A 13,249-nucleotide genomic window follows, 5' to 3' on the forward strand; every position below is an offset into this window, starting at 1 on the left:
GGGCATGCTTTCTTTTTCTCTTTTTTTTTTTTTTTTCCGCTAAGAAGGCAGTATGCTGACGTTTTAAATCTTCACACTATAGTCATACTTTACTGTTAGGCAAAAATACTCTTCGATATAAGCAGTTGGGAATTTTGATAGTCACGTGAGCATTTCCTGGTAACTTCCTTTGCCAGAAAAAATTGTTTGATATGGAAAAATGCAACCCTAGGGCGTTTGGGAAAGGACCAAACCCTATAGTCTACGGATTGTTACTTGTTAGGATGGTAAAGGACCAAATCCTAAAAATTTAAGGACTGCAAAGTGAAAGAGCCTTTCAGTTTAAGCTTCTAAAACACTTCGTCAATAATATTAATTCAATCTTAGAATATCTTACTTTTCGTTTAAAGAATAATTGTAATAAAATAGGAAAAAGGGTCAAGTTTGGCTTCCATACTATCAAAAATTGAGCAAATATTGCCCTGCCCTTACCATTAACTTCTGGTAGAGCTCAAATTTACGGTAAGTTTAAACCATCGAAAGTCTCATTTTTGCCCTTGTGCTCCTGAAAGAGCTCGAACTTTAGGGTAATATTAAAGCGTAGCCAAAAGTTTAGGGGTAAATTTGAATCTTTTTTTTTTTTTTTTTTTTCAAAAATTTTGAATACTGAGTGTGTGTGTTACCCAATAAGCATAATGTTATTGAATGTCCTTACAAGAGGGCTGCACACACAAATTTCATAGTTGAGGTGCTCACTGCTCATGCCCTCCAAAAGCTAAAGTACCAATGGGGCAAAAAGTCACGATATGTGACCAGGTCCATGATTATTTTGATTTTTCAAAGTCTATGCTTAAAATCAAAGGGAAGAAAATTCATAGTATTGACTCTGACAGCGACTCATTTCTACTTTATATAATCAATAAGCACCCTTAGTTTCTCCATACTCTCACACACATTCATCTCACAAAAAATGGCAAGTTATGGTGCAGCAGTGCAAAGGCCATCAGCCACTTCTCAAATCCTCAAACCCAAAATCAGCCTGATGAATCAAAACAAACCCCAAATCTTGAAAAAATTCAACCATTTATCTTCCAAATTACATGTCCATTTAGTATCCCTCCCACCCCTGAATCAGCAGCAGCGCGAATCATTAAAAACTTATGCAAATTCGGGCTATACTATGCTGAATTCGTTTGGATAGTCCTTTTCATCGCGCTTATTCCTGAACGTAAGGTTTCGTTGGTCTATTTAGTTGCCTTTAAGGAAGTGGCAGTCTTGTATTTGTTATTGCTTCGTGCAGTGGCCAATTCTGTCCTCTTTCGTTGGCTTATCGCGTTCGATACTAGGACTATTGTTCTGCCACTGCTAGCCATTGGGACAGCACTTGCTCTTATTTTCACTAAAGCTGGACTCCATCTTATAATCACTTTGGCTGCAACTTTGCCTATTGTTTTGGCTCATGCAGTTTTGTGGATAGCAGAGGATTGTTCTTTGAATGAGGAAATTAATCAAGAATATGAACCCCTTGTCTCTACTGTGTAAAATTAGGCTAATTTGCTGCAATAAAGCCAAGGATTTTGAGCTTGTGAACTTTTTTAGTGTGCCATATGGGGGAGAATTTGCTGCCACTAGATAACTCTTTTTTTTTTTTTTTTGGTCATTTTGGAAGTTGTATTTCTGTTGTTTAGTTTATGTGCCAAAAGTTGTATGTTTGTTGAAGAGAATGTACTAATGAAAACTATAGTCCAAGTCTCCAAGCGGTTCAGTCAAATGGTGAATGTTAAAAAAAAAGTATGTTTTTTTTTTTTAGGCTTAATGCATATGCGGCCCTCTAAACTTGTCCCTTTTCTCCATTTTGGCACCTCAACTAAGTGTTGTTCCTATTGAACCCCTGAACTCGTCTTCAACTGTGCCCAACAAACCCCCTAAATTTGATCATACTTCTCTAGCATTTATTGTTATATTATCATTCTATATGGCGTTCAGTTAAATAAAACTATTAGAAAGGAAATGAAACGAAATCAGAATTCTCCTAAATAATCAGACAACTAAACAGTTGAGGGAAAAGAAAAAGGGAATTTGGATAAATAATTAATGTTAATATATTGTATACTCAGTTCAATATCATGTATTTATTACAAAACTTATCATGGTCAGCTCAATAAAATAGCAATTGTCGATCTTGAAGGCAAGAAGCTGATGAGTATCGACTAGAAGCAACTGATAGAAGCAAAACATTTTGAAGATTTGCAACTAACCTCTTTGAAGAGTGGGTACGATTTTAGACTAAAATTAAATAAGGGAAATGAAGATGGGTACTATTTTAGACATGTGATAAGTTATTTTTGCCGTCATGGATGTATGTTCTCTGTTCGCTTTTTTCCATCATGGGCTTAATTAAGAGCTACTCTTTTTTCCACTCTCAATTACTGCTAATCTTAGCTAAAAGATAACATAATTAAATTAGAATATATATTAACTTGTTACTACATTGAAGATAGAATACTATGTAAGTCGGATTGTGTTTGATAGACACACTTGAGGACGAGTTCAGGAGCTTAATAGGAACAATCTTTTAGTTGAGGTGCCAAAATGGAAAAAAGGGACAAATTTAGGGGGCCGCATATGCATTAAGCCTTTTTTTTAAAAAAATTTATTGGCTTCTTTCTAATAATCGAGATTGAGAAATGGTGGAGAAAATGACAAAAATAGTCCTTTAAGTTCGGAGGTAGGTTCAAAATGGTCCCTTCAATATACTCTTGAGTCTTGACTCCTGAGTAATATTTAGTCCTTTAATTTTGTCAAAAGTGAGCAGTTTTGGTCCTCGTCAAATATTTAACTAATTTTAATTGTTAGATTTAACAGGAACTAGAAATAATATACTCCTTTCGTTTCAATTTGTTTATCTTATTTTCCTTTTTAGTCCATTTAAAAAAGAGTGTTTCTTTTCTTTTTTGACAATTCTTTAATTCTAACTTTTCATATGGCAAGTGTAAGACCACAAGATTCAAAAGTCTTTTTTTTTTTCTTAACTTCGTGTCAAGTCAAATTCAGACAAACAAATTGAAATGGAGGGAGTATTTAACATGAACTCACATTTGGAAGTTCAGTTTTGTAGTTTCTTTTATTTTTGGTCTATTTCTAGAATCCAGTACATCTTTTTGAGGTGTAGTTTCTGCTACGTTTTATCTGTTTTTGTTCTCTGATGCAATCTTTTGGTGTTGCGGAAAATTTCTGATTTTTGACGGGACTTGCTTAGTGTTTTTGATTGTAAAAATTACAATTTTTATAAAATCTAACAATCAGAATTTGTTAAATATCTCAAAGAAACCAATAATGTTCACTTTTAGCAAATTTAGAAAAACAAGACTTCTGAAAAATATATTTAAGCGATCATTTTGAACCTACTCTTAACATATGGGACATTTTTGTCATTCTCATAAAATGGTTCATAGATTTTTAATAGGACAAATACTAGCCATAATCAAAAGTTAAGATGAGGTCCATTAATAGGAACTTACAATGATTTTTTACGCTATTAATAATATATTTTGATATGTTACGATTTCTTTATTTTTTTAAATTTATTATATTAGACTTGATCTGGGAATATAATTACCTTGTAGTAAGAAATTTAGCTTGATGGTAATGGTAAAAGAATAACTATACATGGTTAGCGTTTAGAAGTTGAACTCAAATTTAGGGCATGATAAATGAATTTTAGTGCGTGCGGTGAAAATATATTTTGAAACGTCAACACGGTTTTGTGGCGTACGTAATAATCATTTTTGCTTGACGCAAATGTTTGTGGTGCACAGTCTAACTTGGACGGGCCAGTCAACTTCTTGTACTTTATTTACGATTTATAAATAGTAAAATAAGAGTCTTATTTCTTACCAAATAATATCCAACACTTCAGATACATGCTAATAATCTTTTTTTTTTTTTTTTAAAGACTTTCTAATAAAGGCGAAAATCATGATGCTAATTAATGGGGGAAAAAAGGATAACATTTGTAAATTTTCTAGTCATGGAATCAGTCATCTTTACACTCCTTCGATATACTTTCTATCTCATTTTATATACCTTTTGTATGATTATATATATATATATAAAGTTATAAATATTCAAATAAAGAACAAAAACTAGAAGGTTTAACTTTGTTATTACCTTTTGTATTTCATATATATATATATATATATATATATATAATATTGTTATAAATATTCAAATAAAGAACAAAAACTAGAAGGTTTAACTTTGTTATTCCGAATTTCGTAATTTCATATATATATATATATATATATATATATATATATATAATATTGTTATAAATATTCAAATAAAGAACAAAAACTAGAAGGTTTAACTTTGTTATTCCGAATTTCGTAATTTCATTTGGAATTAAGAATATATCATGTAAATGCATTGTTCTCTTACAACGATTTAAAAGCTCCTTTGGACTTTAGAGAGCAGGGATTCATTAGCCATTATAGTATTACTATAGCAGTGGCCACTTGAATGTTAGATTTCAAATTTTATATCACTTTAATTAGCATCTCTTCCTCCCCGGAGTTATTTGGAAGATTTACATACATAGGATGATTTGAGATTACGGTTTATATTTTGTCCCCGTTTAAAGAAAATAAAAACATTGGCGATGCATAATTGGAGGAAATAAATTACGCTTGTTCATAAGTTAAGCCGGACACCCAAAACTTGATACTGTACTCTTGAGTTGGTCACAAGTTTAGCTGGATGGGCAAATTGTACACGCATGTGTTGGTCAATTATTCACAACTTTTGACGGATGACATCTGCTTGGTGCTATCTTCGTGTTACCTATCTTGTTATATTGTTCACTAGTTTTGTCGGAATGACAAATCTTGATTGTGTTGTTCAATTGTTCACAATTTTTTATGATTGTTCAATTGTTCACATTTTTTTATGGATGGTCACAAGATAACCTGATACTATTTCATTCCACCTATCTTGTTAAATTGTTCACAAATTTTGTTGTCGGGCCACAACTTGGTATCATCTTCATTCGATCTATCTTGCTAATTTGTTCACAAGTTTTGTTGGGCGCCCGACACTAACTTCATTCTACCTAATATTCACAAGTTTTACCAGATGGGAAAATCTTGCTAGTGTTCAATTATTCACAAGTTTTGCCGAGCGGATTATCTTCACTTTATCTACACAAGTTTTGTTGGGCACCCGACACTATCTTCATTCTACCTAATATTCACAAGTTTTACCGGATGGGAAAATCTTGCTAGTGTTCAATTATTCACAAGTTTTGCCGAGCGGATTATCTTCACTTTATCTATCTTGTTAAATTGTTCACAAATTTTGTCGGATGGAGAAATCTTGCTTATGTTGTTCAATTATTCATATCTCTAATTAAATTCTTTTTTATTCTTTAGTGCATTACGATGCATAGATATTGACTCATTTATGCACATATCCAGTTTTGTTGCTAATCTATGTGAACTTAACTAGTTAGAAGTCTTATACACTGAAATATGATTTCAGCTCTGTTGAGTGTTACGTATATTAACACAAAAATGAAAATCATTCTGAGGAAAAACTCAAGTCATCAGTTGATCTACATATCTCTGTTTCAATTTCTTCATTGTCTTTTATTACTTCAGTTTTGATCTTATGGATCTAATATATGAAGCTTGATATATATAGAAATAAGTATTCGTTACCCTCGAACTTTTACAAAAACTTTGACCAAAATTGCAACGACACACTTTACCTTTTCAGGGCTCCTATTACCCTCCTAAATTTTTTTAAAACGGAATAATTACCACCCTAAGCGCTGATGTGGCAAGGTGAGTGTACTTCACTTTCTTTGGGAAAGTGAGAAGCATAAAATCTGACACGTGTCGTTTTTTGATTGAGTACTTCACATTTGATTACACCTAATTAATTATCATTAAGGTTTAAAGTTTTTTTCTAAACTGATTTTTTTTTTTTTTTTAAAAGTGAAAAAACGTACCAATGGGGCAAAAAGTCACGATATATGAACTTGTCAATGATTTTTTTTTTTTCATTTTTTCAAAGTCTATGCTTAAAATCAAAGAGAAGAAAATTCCTAGTATTGACTCTGACAGTAACTCATTTCTACTTTATATAATCACTAAATACCCTTAGTCTATCCATACTTTCACTCACACATTCATCTTTTAAAATGGCAAGTAATGGTGCAGCAGTGCAAAAACCATCAGTCACTTCTGCTAATCCTCCTTCCCAAACTCAGCCTGACGAATCAAAACAAATCCCAAATCTGGAAAAAAACCAACCACTTTCCTTTCAGATTACATGTCCATTTAGTATCCCTGCCACCATTAAATCAGCAGCAGCGCGAATCATAAAAGACTTGAGCGAATTCGGGATATACTATGCTGAATTCGCATGGATATTCCTTTTCATCATGCTTTTTCCTGAACGTAAGGTTTCATTAGTCTATTTAATTGCCATGAAGGAAGTGACAATTTTGTATTTGCTATTGCTTCGTGCAGTGGCCAATTCTGTCCTATTTCATTGGCTGATCGAGTTCGATACTAGGCCTATTGTTCTGCCACTGTTAGCCATTGGGACAGTACTTGCTCTTATTTTCACTGATGCTGGAATCCCTCTTTTAATTACTTTCGCTTTAACGGTGCCTATAATTTTGGCTCATGCAGTTCTGTGTATAGCAGAGGATTTTTCTCTGAATGAGGAAATTACTGATCCAGAATATGAACCCCTTGTCTCTACTGTGTAAAATTAGGCTAATTTTGTTGATGATTTGCTGCAATAAAGTCAAGGATGTTGAGTTTGTGAACTTTTTTTGCGTGCCATATGGGGCAGAATTTGCTGCCACATGATAACTGTTTCTTTTTATTTAGTCCTTTTAAATGTTGTATTTTTGTTCTTTAGTTTATGTGCCAAGAGTTGTATGTGGTTGAAGAGAATGTACTAGTAATACAAACTACAGTTCAAGGGGTTCAGTCAAGTGGTGATTGTTCAAAAAAATATCATTCCTTTTTGTATAATTATGTGTCAAATGTTGTACAGTCAGACCTTAATGTAACGATCAATCACCATAATGGCTGCCTCAACCCTGCCATTCGTCATTATGCCTGTAATTTTTTTTACACCATTAGGTCGAGATAACCTACAATAACAAGTAAATTTCAGTAGTAAACCATATTCGATAACCTACAAAGTAAAGTAACTGACTAAAATACATTGATGGTAAAAAAATAATTACATTGTCATTTCATATTACTTTAATTGATAAATAATTTAGAGTTTAAATCATATACACCGACGATATAAGAATTGTTTAGCATTAAATCAATTAAAATTAGATAATTGTAAGTACCGCAATTTAATAAGCACTATTATTTAATATAAGTAACTTACCATAATAGGTAAAATTACGCTTATGATATAAACATTATATACATTATCTTTCGGTATATATAATTTAAATTCAATTATCTCCTATAACTAATTAAAATATATGGATATTATAGAAATACTCTACATTGTACATAAATATAACTCTAATTCATTTCGTGATTAGCTCTTGGACTGAAATGCAAAGAAATGAAGGTTTGAAGGACTCATTCGAGATAAAACAAAACCGAGAGGATCACTCTTGTCACTTAACAAAACCGAGAGGATCACTCTTGTCACTCTTATCGTTGCATATTGATAAATAATTTAGAGTTTAAGTTATATACAACGACTACAGAAGAATTATATAGCATTAAATCACTTAAAATTAGATAAATCTAAGCACTTCAATTTAATAAGTATTGATTAATACAAGTAACTTACCATAATTGGTTAAATTACGCTTATGATATAAAAATTATATGTCGTGCGGTATATATAACTTAAATTCAATTATCTACTATAACTAATTAAAATATATGGATATTATAAAAATAGTTTACACTGTACATACATATAACTTTAACTCATTTCATAATTAGCTCTTGGACTGAAATGCAAACAAATGAAGGTTTCAAGGACTCATTCGATATAAAAGAAACTCGAGGGGATCACTCTGTCACTCTAGCATACAGATTCTTCAGGTCGACATCTTATCTTTTACAGAACCAAAAATTTAACAGAAAAAACTCCTCACCTCCACTTTCAAGAACTCCCATTTTTGTATCTCAAAACCCTACAAACCCCCCAAAAAACATGCTTCTACAACCCACCACCACCATTAAACCCCCACATCACAAAACTGAAAACCATGTTTCTTTTTCATCATCCCTTTCTTATTCACTCTCTTTACCATATGGCTTTTGCAATTTTGGTGGTGGTTTTACTAAACCCCTAACGTGCCCAAAAAACCATTCAGTTATTATTAGTTGTTCCTCAATATCACAGGTGCATAGTTATGGGACTGTTGACTATGAGAGGAGGCCAATAGTGAAATGGAATACTATTTACAAAAGAATATCTATGAATGATGGACCAGAAAGAGGCTCTGTTAGTGTGTTGAATCAGTGGGAAAATGAGGGGAAAAAAGTTACAAAATGGGAGCTTTCTAGGGTTATTAAAGAGCTCAGGAAGTTTAGACGTTATAAGCTTGCTCTTGAGGTAGCAAATTTATTAGAGATTCAATTTTTTTTTTTTTGTCTGTGGTTTTTTATCTGATTATTGTTTTGTGGTCTCTAGCTACCGATGCTTGAATTTCTAGTAATAGCGCAGTCAAATTTTTAGTTTTTTTGGTTGCTAAGTTGATTGGTGATTAATTGTGTTCTCTGTGTTGCTTTGCTTGGATTCTTCGGTTTGATATAAAATAGTTGGAATTATGTGTATGTTAAGGATAAGTTGGAATTTAACATGCTGTTGTGTGCCAGAAGTTGCATTTCCCCTAAATTTTTCAATTTCATCGAAATAAGTGTCAATGGCATGAAGAAACTTCTATTAACAAAAAGTTTGAAAATTAGTGAAAATTATCATCCTCCTAATTATGTAATGATGAGCATGAGTGGCCCAAAGTCGCGCACTTTGAATAATATATTTCTTGAGAGCTTGTATGAGATGTTGTTGCAACATGTTCTGAAGTGAAGATGCAATCAAGATCTAGTACTGCAAGTCTTAGACTGTATCTATGGATACCAAATCTTTGAAGGTTATCAGAGTCTTTTTGCTTCTTGCATTGAGGCGATGGGAGTATCTTGTGATTATTTTTATTATCTCATTCTGTTTCACTCAATGTGCAAGACACTATTGGAATTTACCTTCTTGGATTTATCTTACCTGAAGCTATTGTCTTTGTTCACCTTAATGATGTCCCATCTTACTTTGTCTTCACCTTATCGGAAAAAAAATGGTGGCCTATCTTATTAGTAGCTCTATCTAGTGGTACCAGCCAAGGAACTCCCTCTTTGCAAGCTACTTCATTTGAACCGTTTACGGATGGATGCATGAAATTGCACTGATCATTGTGCAGTGTGGACAATACCCTATAAGGTTATTCTCTATTTGGTGACCAAGTGAAACTAATGATCTAAAAGAAATCAAAATCTGAACATGTTTATCACTCTGTCTGTACCAAATGCGAAAGTCTGAAACTTGAAAACTTCGAATGAGTGTCAACAGACTTCTTGTGGTCAGGACTTGTCAGCCAGACTGGATACAAATGTAAATTGGTATACTAGAGAAATGTGCAATTTTTCTGCCAGTCCTATGATAAGAACTTGATTAATTGTCCTTGTATTGAGTTCTTGATTCCGTTAAGTTCTCATTTAACTCATTGAATCCGCTATATATCTCCACGAAATGCAATTCCGTTGGGGCTTAACTTAATCTTGTATCCTGCAGGTGTATGAGTGGATGAACAATAGAGCAGAGAGGTTTAGACTAACCACCAGTGATACTGCTATTCAATTAGACCTGATAGCAAAAGTACATGGAATATCAAGTGCTGAAGAATACTTCGTAAAGTTGCCAGACACCTTAAAAGATAAGCGGATATATGGGTCTCTTTTAAATGCCTTTGTGCGGGCTAGAAAGAAGGAGCAAGCTGAATCTTTACTTGATAAAATGAGAAACAGAGGCTACACTGATCATGCTCTTCCATTCAATGTGATGATGACACTCTATATGAACCTTAAAGGCTACGACAAGGTTGAGTCAGTGGTTTCAGAAATGAAGGAGAAACAAATTCCATTAGATATATATTCCTACAATATCTGGTTATCATCATGTGGATCTCAAGGATCTATAGAAAAAATGGAAAAAGTACTCGAACAAATGAATCTGGACACTGAGATCAATCCAAATTGGACTACATTTAGCACTATGGCTACTATGTACATTAAATTGGGGCAGTTGGAAAAAGCTGACGATTCTTTGAAAAAGGTTGAGAGCAGAATCACAGGTCGTGATCGAATTCCATATCACTATCTCATCAGTCTCTATGGTAGTCTTGGTAAAAAGGAAGAGGTTCTCCGGATTTGGGAAACCTACCAGTCGCAGTTCCCAAATATTCCAAACTTGGGTTATCATTCTGTAATATCTTCTTTGGTGAGGTTGGATGACATTGAAGGTGCAGAAAAGATATATGACGAGTGGCTACCTGTTAAGGTGCACTATGATCCTAGAATAGGAAATCTTTTGCTGGGTTATTATGTGAGGAAGGGTTTTCCGGACAAGGCTAGTGCTTTCTTCGACCAGATGGTTGAAGCTGGAGGAAAGCCAAACTCAATGACAATGGAGATTCTTGCTGAAGGACATATCAGGGAACGGAGAATATCTGAGGCGTTGTCGTGCTTGAAGGATGCTGTTTCAACTTTGGGATCAAAGAGCTGGAGACCGAAACCTGCAACTGTATCTTCCATTCTCAGGCTTTGTGAGCAGGAAGAGGATACACAAAGTAAAGAAGCCCTGTTGGAGGTGTTGAAGCAAGTTGGGTGTCTTGATGATGAAAAGTACATGTCATATATTCCATTATCAAATGGTACATTTACCAGTAGTGAGTCAGAAATAGAGAAGGATACATCTGATAATGATGAAGGATCTGAGATACTGCTCGACCAATTGCAAGGAAGCTTGTGATACTTTTTCAATCACTTGCAACGATTTTTCCAGGTACACACATTGGGGGATAATGCCTCATGAAATCGGATTTTTGGTATGTCGATGCTCGAGTAATGTCTGCGTACATCTACCCTCCCCAGACCCCACCTGCTGGGACTATACTAGGTATTTTGTTGTTGATGATAATGATGCACGAGTAATGCAAGAGTCCGTGTAGAGCTGAGAAGCAATATATTCATGAAAAACACATATCGACTGATTTTGGTTTCTTTTCTTAGGTTTATGAAGATCCATTTCCCTATATATGTAGTTTATTGAACATTTAGTAGAAGTGTATTGTTTTAGCTTCGCCAATCAATACACATGTTTTACCAGGGGTGTCAACAAGTGTGTTGCAGGTTTATTTGTAGATATGAGAATTGTGCATTAATCTATTTGAGGTCAGCTAGAAAATTTCATTTTCTTTCTACACATTGCGTTATGTCACCGACTCATCGTGTACTCTTGAAATTCTCACAAGAATTGTTTCCCAAATGTTCCTCTTTCTGGTCTCTCTGTGTCATGGGTGAGGATACTTTGCACCACTGTATATTGGCTGCTTAACAATTCAACTATAGCTTCTGATGACTTCAACATATTTTGAGGTTTCTGCTTTGCAATGTCTGAGAACAGTTAATGAAACGGGAAAAAACGTTTTTCTTTCATTCCTTTTTAAGTTCTTGCCAATTCCAGCAGATTTGGTATTGAGGTGTGGTTGATTGGTTTTCTGTAAGTTCTCGATACTTCGAATTCAATTAAGGATCAATCTTAGAAACTTGATAAAGTGAGAGGCGCAAGCGCGCGTTCATGCTGATGGCCAGTAATACATAGACAACTGCGTGTGGCTTCTAAAGAGATAGATAGTTTCGGTGTTTCATGACAATTATTTTGAGTATAGAAGAATTAGCATATGTTGCTGCTATCTCCTAAATACTTGTACTAGACTTTGTACATGATTTTCTTTCCTTTTTCTTGTACAGTGAGTGGACTCTTCCAATGGAAATACTTTGTTCATGCTATTTCATTTCTTGTAGAACGACATAATTTATCGTATGAAGGATTCTTGTAATGGGGCTAAATGTTTTACCTACAGTTTCAGGCACACGTCACAGACAAACTCTAAGGATCCAGTTGCAAAAAGGAGCTAGGTTGATGACTTTATACAGTAGAAAGATTTCAGATGCCGGACTAGCAGCATTTACTTATCCCCACACTTGAGTTAGTGAGGACTGAGGACTAGATGTTACACTAACTGCTGCGACAACTAGCACTGTGTGTTACTCTATTTTGTCGATACGGATGAAGGAAAAGACTTGCCCCTGCATGCACCAAAACAATAAGTCACGGATTTATGTGAAAACAAGATCTAAAAAGGAAACAAAACTTACTGTGTTTTGTCCAATATATTTCACAGAAAATATATTAGATTGTTCATAATAAGGAGATTATTTCAGAATAAACGGCAATATTTAGGTTCGAGTAGAAGCGAGGTCAGTAGATACCTTAGGAAGCTTGCCAAACCCGTAAGCAAGTTCCCTTGTAGCTTCATCTTCATCAACTGCTCAGTCTTTCATTTCAAAAAATCAAACTTTGGATGTCACGCACTTTTTACCATGCGTTTGTTTTTTCCTTCATTCATTTTAGCAGTTACATATTTTATGGCTTTATTCCGATCCACGGTGATGGAAGTTCAAGTTAATACCCTTATTTATCCACTTTTGTCAGAAAGTGTAAGCAGTAGTTTGTTAATGTCAACGACAGAGATGCAACACTAATAAAATGTGTGATATTTTTAGACCAATCGTTGAACCCCACCACAAGGAACAAATCAAGTTGGGGTATCATGCCAAGTTATACTCTCGACAAACTAAGCATTAAAGGCTTAACTTTAGGACTCAATTCTTCGGTAGAAACATATAATAGTAGCTAATACGAGAGGTAGGAAAACCGTCGGTGATGGCATCATTTTCATTATCATGTGGCTTCAACCACATTCCGGTGGCATGTTTTGCTCGTGACAAAATGAGTATAAAACATCGCCCTATTTTCGTTTACAAAAATATAATTTAGTTATTTTGGCGTAATAAAGTAAAAGTTGAGCGACTATCGGTTAAATTAACACCTAAATATCCATAGATGGTGCTAACAAGTAATTTAATTTGAA

The 13,249-nt window shown here is 34.1% G+C and overlaps 1 protein-coding gene across 1 annotated transcript; it reads left to right on the forward strand.

Annotated features, from left to right (window-relative positions):
• Positions 1–8,096: 8,096 nt before the first annotated feature.
• On the forward strand, positions 8,097–11,515 carry LOC132064159 (pentatricopeptide repeat-containing protein At1g02150). Its single transcript, XM_059457054.1, has 2 exons — positions 8,097–8,598; positions 9,829–11,515. Exons 1-2 carry the CDS (start codon positions 8,194–8,196, stop codon positions 11,062–11,064), a joined length of 1,641 nt encoding a protein of 546 aa, XP_059313037.1. The 5' UTR covers positions 8,097–8,193; the 3' UTR covers positions 11,065–11,515.
• The last annotated feature ends 1,734 nt before the right edge of the window (positions 11,516–13,249 follow it).

Source organism: Lycium ferocissimum, chromosome 7, assembly GCF_029784015.1.
Source record: "Lycium ferocissimum isolate CSIRO_LF1 chromosome 7, AGI_CSIRO_Lferr_CH_V1, whole genome shotgun sequence".
NCBI classification, from domain to species: Eukaryota; Viridiplantae; Streptophyta; class Magnoliopsida; order Solanales; family Solanaceae; genus Lycium; species Lycium ferocissimum.

Coding starts and splice junctions, on each gene's coding strand:
- LOC132064159 (XM_059457054.1), top strand. CDS start 8,194: ATGCTTCTACAACCCACCACCACCATTAAACCCCCACATCACAAAACT. Junction 8,599..9,828: donor GTTATAAGCTTGCTCTTGAG/GTAGCAAATTTA, acceptor TGTATCCTGCAG/GTGTATGAGTGGATGAACAA.